Below are 15,915 nucleotides of genomic sequence, written 5' to 3'. Positions count from 1 at the left end.
GTCCTACGACCTAATCCAAAATTTTTACCAAAAGTTATTTCACCGTTCCATCTAAATCAAACGGTAGAACTACCAGTTTTTTTCCCACAGCCAGATTCTGTGGCTGAAAGAGCACTACATACATTAGATGTAAAAAGAGCATTAATGTACTACATTGACAGAACGAAGAACATCAGAAAGACTAAACAGCTATTTATTGCATTCCAAAAACCTCATGCAGGTAACCCAATATCAAAACAAGGTATAGCCAGATGGATTGTTAAATGCATCCAAATCTGCTACCTTAAAGCAAAAAGACAACTGCCCATTACTCCCAGGGCACATTCAACAAGGAAAAAAGGTGCTTCAATGGCCTTTTTAGGAAACATCCCAATGCATGAAATATGTAAGGCAGCCACATGGTCTACGCCTCACACATTCACCAAACACTACTGTATAGATGTGCTATCCGCACAACAAGCTGCAGTAGGTCAAGCTGTATTAAGAACTCTATTTCAGACAACTTCTACTCCTACAGGCTAAACCACCGCTTATGGGGAAATAACTGCTTACTAGTCTATGCAGACCATGTGTATCTACAGCGACAGATGCCATCGAACTGAAAATGTCACTTACCCAGTGTACATCTGTTCGTGGCATCAGTCGCTGAGATTCACATGGGCCCACCCACCTCCCCGGAAGCCTGTAGCAGTTCAAAAGTTACCTTCAATTTTGTACATTTGTATATATATTATTTAAACCTTTAATAGGTACATACTTACACATTTCATTGCGCGGGCACTATTACTATAGTACAACTCCTACCTCACCCTCTGCGGGGAAAACAATCGAAGATGGAGTCGACGCCCATGCGCAATACGCACACAAGGAGGAGTCACTCGGTCCAGTGACTCGAAAACACTTCTTCGAAGAAAAACAACTTGTAACACTCCGACCCAACACCAGATGGCGAGCTATGCAGACCATGTGAATCTCAGCAACTGATGCCACGAACAGATGTACACTGGGTAAGTGACATTTTCATTATCATTTGCCACTATGAACTCTTACGGTCATGAACTGATTGAACTACAAATTACCTGACTTTGTAATAACTTACGGAACTCATATCTATTCCAAATCTTTGCCTATGACTTTATCTTTAGTAAATACCAGAGAAACTGACACTCTAAAATTGGCATAGGGCACAGTAGATGTAGTGATTAACTAGACAACGTACCTGAACCCACCACCAGACTATGTAGTATTTCACATTCTTCTAACATTAAAGTACTTTCCTTTCACTAACCAAAGCACTGGTTGGTACAGTGAAATATTGTCTGTTTGACAGTTTGAGGTTGACGTATCTGCTACTCACACTGCCTCTCTGGGAAGCTTTGGACTGCTCACCCTTGCTACCTCAAAATTAAGTTGCTGGGAATTTACTACTACTCGACGTCGAGGAGGCAGAAACGGAGAAGGATCTATTCTTCATCGGCATCGCACCATTCCAGAGATGTCTCTCCTTCTCTGGTGCTTCTTCTGTCGTTGCCTTCTCACACACCTCCTCTGCCGGCTGCTACGCCTCTTCCTCAACCTTCACCTCAAAGTCTGATTCCGCTGCAGCTGGCTGCTCCGGTTTGCCAGGCACCCGTATCACTTCCGGTGCCTCAAGTGCCTAGCACCGCCCCCGCTCACAGACAGCGCTCAAGATCACACCACCATTCTCGTCATGGCCATCAGTCATCTGGCCGTTCAAGACATTCCCACCACAGATCTCATTCTCCACCAGAAACTATTCCCCCACACTAGCAAATTCACCTCAACCTCGCTCCTCACCGGTTGACTAAATCAACACCTTTAATGAAGTTCTAGTATGAGGTGCTGCAAAACTGAACATTCCTATAGCTGTCCCAAACCCATCTACTTCGATCATATTCAAGACTCTCCAGCAGTGCATAGCTGTCAGACCTTTGCTACCACTAGTGCCTGGTCTTCTGGAACTCGCCATGGAAGTTTTCCTTACGCTGGCTACGACTAAGTCTGCTCCCTCCAGACTCCTAAAAAAGTATCGTCCTCCTTAACAAGACCCTTTGTTTCTGCACTCCAATCCTCCACCTGATTCCGTGGTAATACTGTCTGCCAGCAAATGTCACGCTACATCTCAGTCTACTACCTCGCCTCCTGACGGAGACTAAAAAGGTGGCTTCGACAGACCGTAGTCTGTCCGCAGTCTGCAGTTTGGCTGCAACCTTCATGAAGGCGGCAAACGCAACAGCCCTCTTGGGCAGATAAGATAGAGCTCTGTGGGACTCCCTACTTTAATTTGCTGACCACCCTCCAAGACATCAGAAGGAGGATTTTTTTAGAGCTCGTCCAACAAGGTGCCAAGGTCTCTAACCAGGTCATTAGTGCAGCTGCAGACTAATCCTTGCTCTCTGTACATATATCCTGTCATGGGGTAACGCTAAGGAGACATTCCTGGCTGCGTCTAATATCACTGAAACCAGATGCTCAGCAACGCATTCAGAACTTGCCATTTTCAGGCTCCACTCTGTTCAGCTCTCACGCCGACAAAAAAATTGCAAGGATGAAGGCTGAGGTAGACATATTGAAGGTAGTAGGCCTTGAAAAACCCAAAAAGCAACAAAGACCTTTCCAATGTCACTATTGTACTCCGAGTTCAACCCCCCCAGTGGCTGCCTGGAAGAACTCTGCAGCAATTCCAAAGAGCTTACCAGCCTCAGCGGAAACAACAAAGATGACAATTTGACAACCTTCAGCCTCAAAACCCGGAAAGCTTTCTTCCCCAGTGTCCATTACCAATTTTGGTGGGGGGAAGCATCACCAATTTCCTGACAAAGTGGCAACCAATTAGAAGAGACGCTTGGATCTTGAACTTTGTACAAAATGGGTATTGTCTCAGGTTTTCCACCCCACCACCAAGTGTTCTGTCGAAGTCGACCACTTCTTATCTTAGCCTTCTAAAGGCAGAAGTTTCCATTCTGCTAGAAAAGAAAGCAGTGGAAACTGTTCCCCTCAACCAGCGGGGAAAAGGCATTTACTCAAGGTACTTCCTTGTTCCAAAAAAGGACAAGAAAGAGTTCAGACCTATTCCAGACCTGAAGATTGCCAGCAAATGGGTCAGAAAGGAAAAGTTCAGGATGGTAGCCTTACACCAAACATACCTCCAGATTCACCAAGGGGACTGGCTTTGCTCAGTAGACCGACATGCTGCCTACTTTCATATCCCCATAGTAAAAAAGTTCCTGGGATTTGTTGTGGGACAAGATCACTTCCAATACACCATCCTACCATTTGGTCTCAAGTCAGCACCCAGGACTTTCTCCAAGTGCATGGCTGTGGTGGCAGCACATCTTCGAAGGCACCTAATTATCATCTACCCATATCTGGATGACAGGCTAATCGAGTCATCCACCTGATCAGAAGCCCAACTACATTTCAAATGGAAATGCAATCTCCATTATCGGCTAGGGCTTCATGTCAACTTTCTCAAGTCCACGACAGTCCCTGTCCAGAAATCGCACTACTTAGGAGCTACCATAGACACACTACAGGCAAAAGTGTGTCCTTCAGAGGAACAACGCTTATGCATTCTCCAGAAGTGTTGTGTCCAACAGTGCACACAGTCTCCTCTCTTCTAGGCTCCATGGTCTCATGCATCTTTGTGACACCCAACGCTTGCCTCCACATGCGACCCCTTCAGGAGTGCCTGGAGGGCCAATGGAATCAACTGTCTGGAAACTTCGAAGACAGAATCTTTCTGTCCACTCACGCAATCAGATCCCTCAGTTGCTGGTGTTCTCCAACCAATCTCCTGCAAGGGTTGCCTTTTCGTCTACAGCCTCCATCACAGACTATTGTGACAGATGCCTCTTTCCTCGGATGGGGACCCCGTATGGGTCACCTACAAACACAAGGCCTCTGGTCTCCCAAGGAGACGTCATACCACATCAATCTCCTTGAACTCCATGCGGTGCACCTAGCTCTCAAGGCATTTCTCCTGTCCTTCAACAACGATACCCTGCTTGTCCAGACAGACAATACAATCACCATGTATTACCTGAACAAGCAGGGGAGAACCAGTTCCAGAGTCTTATCTCAAGAGGCCCAGACGATAAGGCACTGGCTCCTGGTCAGGAGATTGCAGATAGAATCAAGTCACCTTCCTGGCGCTCAGGATGTACAAGCGGATGCCCTCAGCAGAGTTCTCGAAGACAACCACGAGTGGGTGCTGAACGAAGATGTCGTTCAAGATATCTTCCGTTTGTGGGGCACACCTTCTATCGACCTTTTCGCCACAACTGAAAACCGAAAATGCTGCAATTTTGCCGGCAGGTTTTACCATCCAGAATTGTTTGGGAATGCTCTGTGTTTAGACTGGTCCAACACATTTTTGTACTCCTTTCCACCAATTCCCTCATCCCAGCAGTGCGTCTAAAAACTCTCAATGACTTCAGCCAGAATGATCTTCATTGCACCAGAATGGCTAAGGCAGTGGTGGTTCCCGGACCTCCTTCACCGATCGCTCCTACCACATCTCAGGCTGCCATGCAGGACAGACCTCCTAACGAAATTCTTTCCTCCTTGAGTTTGGCATCATGGCTCCTAAGTTAGTGCAGTATGGGTACATAAATCTTCCACCGGATTGTATGGAAATCCTAAGAGGCACAACGGCCATCCGCCTGTATAGTGTATTCCTTCAAATGGAAGAGATTCTGCATCTGGTGTTCCTCCAAAATGATAGACCCTACATCTTGCCAGGAAGATGTCAGTCAGTCAGTCAAAAGATCTTTATTCAGCATTTTGCCATAAAAGCACATATACGCTACATAAAATATAAATAACTATTAAAATACAATCCTTATAAATTAAGACAAAATACAAACATCTTCATCCGACTAAAATGACAAGGCTAATTATCAAAGCATATCAAAAAGTGTCCCACAAACCTTCTAAATGAGAAGATAATAATTTACAAACATTAAAATCCCAATCAACAAAATAAAATCACAAATAATCAGAGTTATATTAATAAACGGGTACATCGACCAGTTCGTATCTTCCTAATAGCAATGGCTGATTTAATAAAACTTAAAACTGAACTACACATTTGTTTGGATGAAAGTCTATGAATACCAATCAGTGCCTACTTATGGAAAATAGTATGTAGTTTGTGCAGGACTGGCAATATAAAAGTTTTCCTAGGAACTGAGTAAAGTGAGCGAAATTAGAACAAAGTGGCAAGAGCTTTGTTTGGAAAATTGTCACAAGGACAAGGCTGTAGCATTTTTTGCCACATACATTTCTTTGGAAAAGCCACCCTAAAATGGATCATATTTAATCTAAAAAGAACACGTAGAGAGTACAAAGAAGCAATTGGGAACCAGATGAAATATGGTTCTATCAAAGTTGAAGTTGAAATCTGCACATATAATTCAAATGTTTTCAATTTCTCTGCCACTTGATATCTATGTTTCATAATATACTCTATACATCGAATTTTAACCATTTCCTTAGCATTTGCAGGCATAAGCTCTGGTTTAAGATACATAATCTCTAAGTCCAATTTCCGAAAAGAGTTATGTACAAAAGTAAGCCATGGAATCTTACTATGATTGGCTAGTTGGATGCAATTGATTACAGTCTTGAACTAGTCTAGCCGCAGGATTTAACCATACTTTTATTCGTAGCAGGAGTGGGGCGATCTCAATCAAATCCTTAATGTACCTTATTCCCAACTCCTCATGGCAAATAATATTTGCTACATTCTTAGGTACCAGAAGCAGCCGGTGGAGAAATGTATTCTCTCTACGTTGTAAGATGGTTGAGTTAGTATATCCCCAAAGGCGCAAACCTATAGATTGCTGCAGAAACACATTTAGATTTATAGAGCATAATAATCTGGTGGACTGGTCTGTGTCCTAATTTACGGTCAAAGCGAAAAATCGCTTCCATGTTTCTCGCCATTTGTTGGGCCTTTAAGTTAAGATGGGGGTTCCACGACAAGGAAGAGCTTAAATGCAGTCCTAGATAACAAAAATCTTTCACCTTTGTTAAAATGTCCCCCCCATATTAAAGCGTTTAGTTCACGTATTTCTAGGTCCACAAATCATAACGTGACTTTTTAAAGTTAACTTTCAAATCAACTCTTGCGTAAAAGTTAAAAAAAGGTCCAATAGATTCTGTAAACCGTTTGCTGTACGAGCAATTAAAACACCGTCCACAGCGTACAGTAAAATCAGAGGTTGTCTAAGACCCATCCTAGGAAAATCCTTGCCATTTTTTACTAGAAAGATATAAAGACCATTAATATATAACAGAAATAAAAAAGGTGCTAAAGTACAGCCCTGTCTAACCCCCCGCTTAAATGGGAGGGGATGGGACCTTTCACCAAGCTGGCCTTATTGTACTGAAATAGTAAGATCAGTATATAATCGTTTAATCAGCTCCAGCAGATCCTGATCAACCCCCATTGCATCCATGAGTGACCACAATTTCTCTCTATTCACCAGATCAAACGCACTAGATAGATCAATAAAAGCTAAATGAATAGATTCTCTCTTGGCAATAACATATTTGCTAAGAATGAGGTGCAAATTTAAGGCCTGGTCCACTGTGCCTAGTCCAGGCCTAAAGCCATATTGAATTGGGGAAATTATTTTTGTCCTTGTCACCCAGTCCTCAAGCCGATTCAAAATAACACTCCCCAGAATCTTTGCCATAGAATCAATAAGAGAAATTGGTCTATAGCAGGTGGGGTCAAGCCTGTTGCCCTTTTTAAAAATCGGAACAATTATTGCCGTTTGCCATGGGGAAGGAATAGAACTTTTAACTGCGCTAATCAAAACATTTGTGATTAACGGCCCCCCAAATCAGGTAAGGATTTAAATAAATCCACTGGAACCCCATCCGGGCCGGGGGCTTGGCCTGATTTCATTTGTTTAATGGCTGTAATTACCTCGTCTACCTCAAATGATAGCCCACTCATATTCAGTTTTGGGGTAGCCAGTACCGGATAGCCACATTCCTCTTTTCCATGATTAGGGTCATTTACAGATTGAAATACTGTTGTAAAATGTTTCACCCAGGACTCCTCAGGTATCGGACAATCATCCTCCTTATTGTCATGTTCTGAGAAATAGGGATGATTGACCAATTGTGCAGGATCCCTCAATTCCGTAGCTGCCAAAAGATCTTCCCATGCTCTAGATCTAACTTCATTCTTTCTGTCCTAACAGGGCTAACTTGTATCGGCCCCTAGCATGTTTCACTAATTCACGCCTAAATGGGACAGTTTTAATAGCTGATTTTAAGTCTTTATGGGCAGCTGTACAGGCTGAGTTAAACCAGCGTTGGGGTTTTAATCCCTGAGTAGACTTACTGCACACTAATGCCTCAGAAATAGCGCAGCTTAAAAGTTCATAAGCAGCTACGAGATGGGCGTAAATAGGTTGCGGCGACAAACATTTATTAATGTAATCCTTATTTTGCTCTATAATATCCTCATGAAAAGTTTTAATATCCACTCTATCCCACTTCATACGGATGCCAAAATTTCTTTTAAAGACTGCTTTCCCCCTACATTCTATTCTGGATGAGACTAACCTATTTTTAAAGGCTAATTTTATACCCAAAAGGTTGTGATCACTAGCACAATTTGATATTATCTTAAAATCCAGAATTAGATGGGAAAGTGAGGAGCCAATAAGAATAAAATCAATTATACTACCTTTCGTGCTCCCTGTGTAGGTGGGTGTCTTTTGCTTATGTCTAGTTGCCCTATCCCTTGCATAAACAAGATCGAATTTATAAATAAGGGTGTTTAGAGCTTCGCCTTGGTTATAATGGATAAAGCGTGTAGATGACTCTCTGCCTTCAATAAAGGCACCACACATGTGAGGAAGTTCCTGAATACATAACAGAACGTTAGTCTCCAGCCCATATCATTTCTAGCTCCCTGTCCTGGAGCTTCCCAGAGGAGTCAAGGAAATCGGTTAGCTTTTCAAGACTTTCTAGCATGGCATTACACAGGATATTATTGTAAAAATTCAAAAGCAAAAAGTCCTCATTCCCTTCCATTGATAATTGGACCACCATGAAGAATACAGAGGACCAAATCAAGGACGCCTCGATTTTCAAACGTTGTAAGGATACAAGGACCAGGAGCCCCCCACTGGCCCATCCCGCTAGGGAGGGGAGTGCTGGCTGAAACACAGAGTAGTACCCATCCAAATGGAAGGGGTCCATGGTCCATGTCTCCTTGAGACAAATAACATAAGTGGATATAAACTCCAACCATTATAAGTTTCTGACCTTGGACCGAAGCCCTGCAATATTCCAGCTAATCAAAGATAAAGATTTGTTACTTTTCGGAATCCTATTCATTGGCTCCTTATTTATGGCGGCATCTATTATATTTTGAGGTAAAATAACTGCCTCATCAAACCCTGTCAATAATGCCGGAGGCATATGCCCAACTTCCATCTCAGCCTTCTGAAGGGTGCCTATCATAAACCCAGTCTCTGCCACTTGTCAATCATTCACGTCGAGAGATGTCAAATTCTGATAGCGATCAGGGGCAGAAATATGGTCCTGTAAAAATGTCCTTGACGATTCTACATTAGATCCACAGGGAACATTGATAGAGGAGGCTAATAAAATAGTTGGATCATAAAAAAAGCTTAGAGGGTAAATTTGGATCCCACCCTTCCCCTTAACACAGCATGAAGAAGCCATCAGCAAGTATTTAACCAAACAAAGATTAACAAAATTAATCGCAATACAATCCCCTTCATATGCTTTTTTGGATAAACCTACCCACTTCACCCTTCGTGCCATAAGAATTTTACTATTTAAATCATCTTGATGTCTAAGCTTTAGCCTCAGCCAATGTCCACATTTCCTTTTTAAAGACTGAGTATCTTCCTTCTGGATGGAATCGAGAGGGGGCACGTTATCTAAGACCAGAATATACAGCATGCAGTCCGGCGGGAGTTGCAGAACCTCCTTTTGAGCAATAGGAACTATAGACTTAGGAACTGTTTCACATTCCAAAGGGGTGTCCATACCGCCAGTCAAGGTTGATAGAGTTTTTATGGGTAGATTTCCATGAGTTCCATTAGTGGATGTAAAGTGGACCGGGGTTGATCCTGGTCAGTTAATAAATTAGCTTGCCGTGCATCTTTATGTTTAAGCGTGGTTTCATAAGTGTGACTAACAGCAGTTTTTACACCAGTTTTTAGGGAAGATATTTTGGTCAACGATTTGGAGATGATATCCTGAAGTTGCTCAAATTTAGTATTTATTAATGTTATTAATTTCTCCTCTAAAGCTGAAAAAAGAGGTTTGAGCATAGAATCCAAATTAGATAAATAGCCATCATAAGGGGGTCTCGAGCCTCTGATATCAGAGCCTAACATGACTGGTGATGGTCCTACCGTTAACAGAGGATCTGCTGGGAAATCCGATAATGGAGGGGTGTTTCCCTTTACCCTCGGCACCTGTTTTAAAGTCTTGGAATGTTTACGACCGCCTCCCTCTTTCCTTTTTTTTTGGTGGTGGAGGAATCGCAACAAAGTTGTCCACAGTGTCTTCATTAGGTACATTTAAAAGTTGCGGAGATTGCAAGTCAGGTATTCTCCAGAAATACTTTCACATTCACAACAATAAATGCCAAAACGTTTTACTCATTGAGCTTGAAGCGCTTTACTTAATAATACCAGGAAGCGCTTTTACTCAAGTAGCCTGACTCACTAAGATTGTTGTGCCAAGAACCTTTTACTCCTGTGAACTGAAGCGCTTTGATTGTCGTGCCGAGCGCTTTAAACCTGAGGACTGAAGCGCTTGAATTGCCATGCCAAGAGCGCTTTACATCTGTGAACTGAAACACTTTGAATTGTTGTGCTAAGAGCGCTTAACATCTGTGAACTGAAGCGCCTGAATTGTCGTGCCAAGAGCGCTTTACATCTGTGAACTGAAGCGCTCGAATTGCCGTGCCAAGAGCTTTTTACATCTATGAATTGAAGGGCCTGAATTGTCGTGCCAAGAGCGCTTTACATCTGTGAACTGAAACGCTTTGATTTGTTGTGCAAAAGAGCGCTTTACATCTATGAACTGAAGCACCTGAATTGTCGTGCCAAGAGCGCTTTACATCTGTGAACTGAAACGCTTTGGAATGTTATGCAAAAGAGCGCTTAACATCTGTGCTCTGAAATGCCTTTAATCGTTGCGCTAAGGCCGTTGTACTCTAGAAACTGGAAAACGCTTTGCTCGTTATTCTAAGGGGCGCTTTACCTTTTGGAAGTAATGATTTCCTCCAAACTCTGATTCAGCAATTAACGCTATGAGTAAGACCTACTGGTTTTTTAATGCACCATGGTAACAAGGATACTTTGGTTAGACAACTCTCTGCCATTCAGGAACACTGCTCTTCTCCAGAGAAACCCCCAACGAGGTCTGGCTGCATCGAAGTCTTCAACATAGTGAGCAACATGCTTGGGCGTGGCTGGGCTTTATAGGCCTGCCATACCCCAAGATGGCTGCTGCCTCTAAAAACATGGGAATTGTAGTCTCTTCATAGAATAGCACTGATAAGTGCATCTTGTCCACCAATGTCCTGAACCTGCAGCTCTATGAGCTTTGCCACAGGGCAGACGACGCTGATGGTCACCTTTGGAACAAGAGGGGATGACAAGTGGTGCGCATAAAGCACCGCAGAGTCGCGCAGCGGAGTATCGGGTGAGACATGGACCGCGCATGGCCTTATTCCTGACAACTGCGTACAAAAAAAGGTCCTTCGCAAACCTCTTTCTTTAGGATACCAGTCATCAAAGATTTCCTAGAAGGGTTAAAGAAGGTCTTTCCTCCAATTAGGCTCCCTTCACCACCACGGGAGCTTAATATGGTCCTTTTGAGCCTCATGCAAAATCCATTTGAGCCCATACACAAGGCATCTCTCAAATACCTAACTTGGAAAACGGCTTTCCTTGTGGCAATTAAATCAACACGCAGGGTTGGCGAGATTCAGGCTCTGTGCTCACGAGCCTTGCTCAGTATTCCCCTCTTCCAAGGTAGTGATGCGAACACATCCTAAATTTCTGCCCAAGGTTATCTGACTTTCATGTCAACCAGTCGATTTCCTTGCCAACTTTATTTCAAAACCCATCCACTCCAGCAGAGAGGGCTCTCCACTCTCTAGATGTAAAGGGGGGTTTTAAAATTCTAGTTAGATCTAACCAGATATATTAGAAAATGTCCACAATTGTTTGTTAATTATGGTCCAGTTCACACTGGTCTGGCCACCTCCAAACAATCTCTAAATGGATTGTCTCCTGCATTCTATTTTGCTACCAACTAGCTAACAAAACCCTAGCTGGCAGACCAAGAACACATTCTACCAGAGGTTAGTCTGCCACGACTGCCTGGATGATGAATGTTCCCTTAGCAGACATCTGTAGAGCTGCGACCTGGAGGTCTGTCCACACGTTCACTAAACATTACGGTCTTGACTTTGATACCAGGACAGATGCTGAAGTAGGACAGGCTTCTCTCAGCAACCTCTTTGCTTGATATTGTATTTCATTTATGTTCTGTCTACTCCACCGCTGTTTATGGGATAGGCTTGCTGTTCTATTCAGCGCTTATGACCGACTATACATGGAAATCCCCTGCGAGAGAAGGAATAGTTTCTTACCTGTAACTCCAGTTCTCTCGTATGGATATTTCCATGATAGTCATAAGCAACCCTCCATCTTCACTGGTGGAGTAGACAAAAATAATATTGCAGGTATATCATTACTCTCAGCTAGGACTGCCTACAAAAAGAACTGATGTAACTGTCTCTTTCTAGGCATGATGGGATACTGGAGGACTGGCTGTTCTTAAAGTCACATTCTCCTTTTTCTTCATTTATAATGGCAGCCTAAGAGCTAAACTGCCCTGTACTCCTTCATCGTTTTGCATTACAAGAAGGTTTGTGAAGGATTTTCTTCTGCTAAATTGTCAACTCATTCATGCATTTGAATGGATGGCCTTTTTTAAAGTGCATTTTTTAAAGCAAATTGGATGAAGAATTTTGGACACTGTAGCCTTTCCTTTAGGCTGCATATTTACATTCTTAAGTGACTTTGCAGGCCTTCCTGAAGTAAGGCGAACATGAACACTTAAGAAGTTATATTGGGAAAAAGTGCTCCGGGGTCCCCACAGGCGGACGGAACAATTCAACGCTTATGACTATCATGAAAATACCCCTACAAGATAACTGGAGTTACAGGTAAGAAACTATTCCTTCTAATATATTTGAGTATGTGAACTACTGACCTTGTAAACTTTAGCTTATCACCTTTAGGACTAATAGTATTGTGTTATAAGAGTACACTTGAAACAAGTTATTTTTCATTTTTTGATACAGGTGTAATACGTCTGTAAAACCGTAATGTGTGTAGGCAATGGATTTTACTAATATTTTAGTTTACCAGTTTCCTTCATCTCTTCTTTTTCATATCTTTTTATTGTGCATTTATTTACAAACAAACAATACTTGGTCTTCTAATACTCTGGTCTATTTGTTATCTATTTTCTCATCGTAGATGGGAAGTCATTGCCAATTACATGAACTTACATTCAACCTCTGGAATAAAAAGGAATTCGAAAGATGTCATAAGTAAAGCAAAGAGCCTTCAGAGACTAGGTAATTATGCCACCTTAGTTTGATTCTAACATTGTGCTCAGAATATAAAACAAGCTTTGTAACTTAAACTCAAAGAATTCGAAATAGGTTTAGGTGTGAGTTGTAGGGATTTAGTTTGAAAGCAGAGGTTTGATATCAGAAATTGAAGTCGTTTGGGGAGATGAAAGATAGAAGATGATTACTATTGAAGGCATGGGCCATTAAGGCAGACCTGCACATGCTTCACAACAATCCAGTGCCGGAGTGGAAGGTTATAGGTCTGCGAAGGATAATAATGCCAAAGGTAAGTGGTACTTAACCTTATGACGTCTGCAACTATGAGTGGTAATTCTGTGGCTAAGGTGATGATGTAGCTGTTAAATAGTTCTGTAGATAAGTGAGACAGAATTTGCTGCTATAAAGGCTCCTACATGTTGAACTTGATAAGATAGCCCCCCCAGCCCCCCAGAAAGTTACGATTTCAGTATTTTGACAGTGCTGTGAATGAAGAGAATGTAAACTAGATTAAAAATGTGTTTGAGGTATGCCATAGGTGCTCAGCATGCTTGTCTATTAGTGGTATAGACCTATTAGGCAGAGGTGACATTTGGCTGCATTTAAGAGACTAGATTTAAGCCAGCTTATCCTAGCATATGAATTAATGAGATCCTCTAGGTTTAAATTTTTTACAGGCTAGAATAAACTTCATCCTGCCAGGAAAGTATTTGCCATATCCGTTGATTTCAAAGGGGATTTTGGCACTTCATTAGTTCATATTTTGCACAATGCTTATTAGACATTGTTCCAAACAAAATGGAGTTTGTATCCAAACTTGCATTGTAGAGGGAGATGATTTGTGTAGGTGTGGTTGTTTCTAATCTACGGCTGAAATGGTGCACAGTGAAAAAAGTGTTTTGTGGTGATGAATTGGACAGCATTGTAAACAATTGCATTGAATAAATGCAACAGCTTGAAAATATGCAGACATTTGTAAATGAAAGTTGGTTTTGCAGTAGTTCAAAGTAGGTGACAAAATCAAAGTGACATATTAATGCAATTTAAAGGTTGTACTGGGCTGAAAAAAAAGCTTTTGACTAAAGCATATTAAACATACAGACACTACAAGTATTGATTTTTTTTTTTCTCCCATTTTAAGGTATGGTAGCTACTGTTTACCTACTCAAAGTACTACAGTCATTGACAGTGTGCTGGCATTAGGTAATGCTGTAAACACACCTAATGCTAACACTATTAAAACTTAACTCTGCAAGTACCAGAGTAGGAACCATTTGAAAAGTCATGTTTCAGACTTTGTCAAAGTCACGGCAATTACAAGTTTAAAAAAAAAAAAAAAAACTGGGTCTGCAGCTCTTTTGTAAAATAAAGGTTTTGAAAGCTTAGACTTTTTTGTGATAAAATGTGAATTACATTGGATAAAAGTTAACTCATTGTGGTCAATTTAGTGAACTACAAAGTGTCCTTTCAAGAATTTGTTTTCTGCTAGTTACTATCTGTAGGAAGTTGGCTCTGTATGCACTATTTCAAAGTAAGGAATAGTATGCACAGAGTCCAAGGGTTACTGTAGGAAGTTGGCTCTGTATGTGCTATTTCAAAGTAAGGAATAGCATGCACAGAGTCCAAGGGTTCCCCTAAGAGGTAAGATAGTGGCAAAAAGAGATAATACTAATGCTCTATTTTGTGGTAGTGTGGTCGAGCAGTAGGCTTATCAAAGGAGTAGTGTTAAGCATTTGTTGTACATACACACAGGCAATAAATGAGGAACACACACTCAGAGACAATTCCAGCCAATAGGTTTTGTTATAGAAAAATATATTTTCTTAGTTTATTTTAAGAACCACAGGTTCAAATTCTACATGTAATATCTCATTTGAAAGGTATTGCAGGTAAGTACTTTAGGAACTTTGAATAATTACAGTAGCATATATACTTTTCACATAAAACACAAATAGCTGTTTTAAAAGTGGACACAGTGCAATTTTCACAGTTCCTGGGGGAGGTAAAGTATTGTTATTTTTAGCAGGTAAGTAAATCACTTACAGGTCACAGTTTTGGGTCCAAGGTAGCCCACCGTTGGGGGTTCAGGGCAACCCCAAAGTTACCACACCAGCAGCTCAGGGCCGGTCAGGTGCAGAGGTCAAAGAGGTGCCCAAAACACATAGGCTTCAATGGAGAGAAGGGGGTGTCCCGTCTCCAGTCTGCCAGCAGGTAAGTACCCGCGTCTTCGGAGGGCAGACCAGGGGGGTTTTGTAGGGCACTGGGGGGGACACAAGTCAGCACAAAAAGTACACCCTCAGCAGCGCGGGGGCGGCCGGGTGCAGTGTGTAAACAAGCGTCGGGTTCTCTGTAGGTTTCGATGGGAGACCAAGGGGTCTCTTCAGCGGTGCAGGCAGGCAAGGGGTTGGTTCCTCAGGGTAGCCACCACCTGGGCAAGGGAGAGGGCCTCCTGGGGGTCACTCCTGCACTGAAGTTCCGATCCTCCAGGTGCTGGGGGCTGCGGGTGCAGGGTCTTTTCCAGCCGTCGGGATTTTAGAGTCAGGCTGTCGCGGTCAGGGGGAGCCTGAGGATTCCCTCTGCAGGCGTCGCTGTGGGGGCTCAGGGGGGACAACTTTGGTTACTCAGTCTCGGAGTCGCCGGAGGGTCCTCCCTGAGGTGTTGGTTCTCCACCAGTCGAGTCGGGGTCGCCGGGTGCAGTGTTGCAAGTCTCACGCTTCTTGCGGGTATTTGCAGGGGTCTTTAAATCTGCTCCTCTGTAACAAAGTTGCAGTTCTTTTGGAGCAGTGCCGCTGTCCTCGGGAGTTTCTTGTCTTTCTTGAAGCAGGGAAGTCCTCTGAGGATTCAGAGGTCGCTGGTCCTTTTGGAAAGCGTCGCTGGAGCAGGTTTCTTTGGAAGGCAGGAGACAGGCCGGTTAGACTGGGGCCAAAGCAGTTGGTGTCTTCTGTTCTTCTTCTGCAGGGGCTTTTCAGTTCAGCAGTCCTCTTCTTCTTGTAGTTTCAGGAATCTAAATTCTTAGGTTCAGGGACGCCCTTAAATACAAAATTTAAGGGCGTGTTTAGGTCTGGGGGGTTAGTAGCCAATGGCTACTAGCCCTGAGGGTGGGTACACCCTCTTTGTGCCTCCTCCCAAGGGGAGGGGGTCACATCCCTAATCCTATTGGGGGAATCCTCCATCTGCAAGATGGAGGATTTCTAAAAGTTACAGTCACTTCAGCTCAGGACACCTTAGGG

At 42.7% G+C, this 15,915-nt stretch overlaps 1 protein-coding gene across 1 annotated transcript in view; it reads left to right on the top strand.

Moving 5' to 3' along the window:
• The window catches only part of DNAJC2 (DnaJ heat shock protein family (Hsp40) member C2), a 403,795-nt gene that overhangs the window by 289,322 nt on the left and 98,558 nt on the right, over positions 1–15,915 (top strand). Inside the window, exon 14 of the mRNA XM_069229688.1 lies at positions 12,591–12,691. Within this exon, the coding sequence (XP_069085789.1) occupies positions 12,591–12,691 (101 nt within the window). The remainder of the gene's footprint in view (positions 1–12,590; positions 12,692–15,915) is intronic.

Source organism: Pleurodeles waltl, chromosome 4_1 (assembly GCF_031143425.1).
Source record: "Pleurodeles waltl isolate 20211129_DDA chromosome 4_1, aPleWal1.hap1.20221129, whole genome shotgun sequence".
Lineage (NCBI taxonomy): Eukaryota > Metazoa > Chordata > Amphibia > Caudata > Salamandridae > Pleurodeles > Pleurodeles waltl.
The sequence above is the reverse complement of the archived record's forward strand: the minus strand, read 5'-3'. Positions and strand labels throughout refer to the sequence as shown.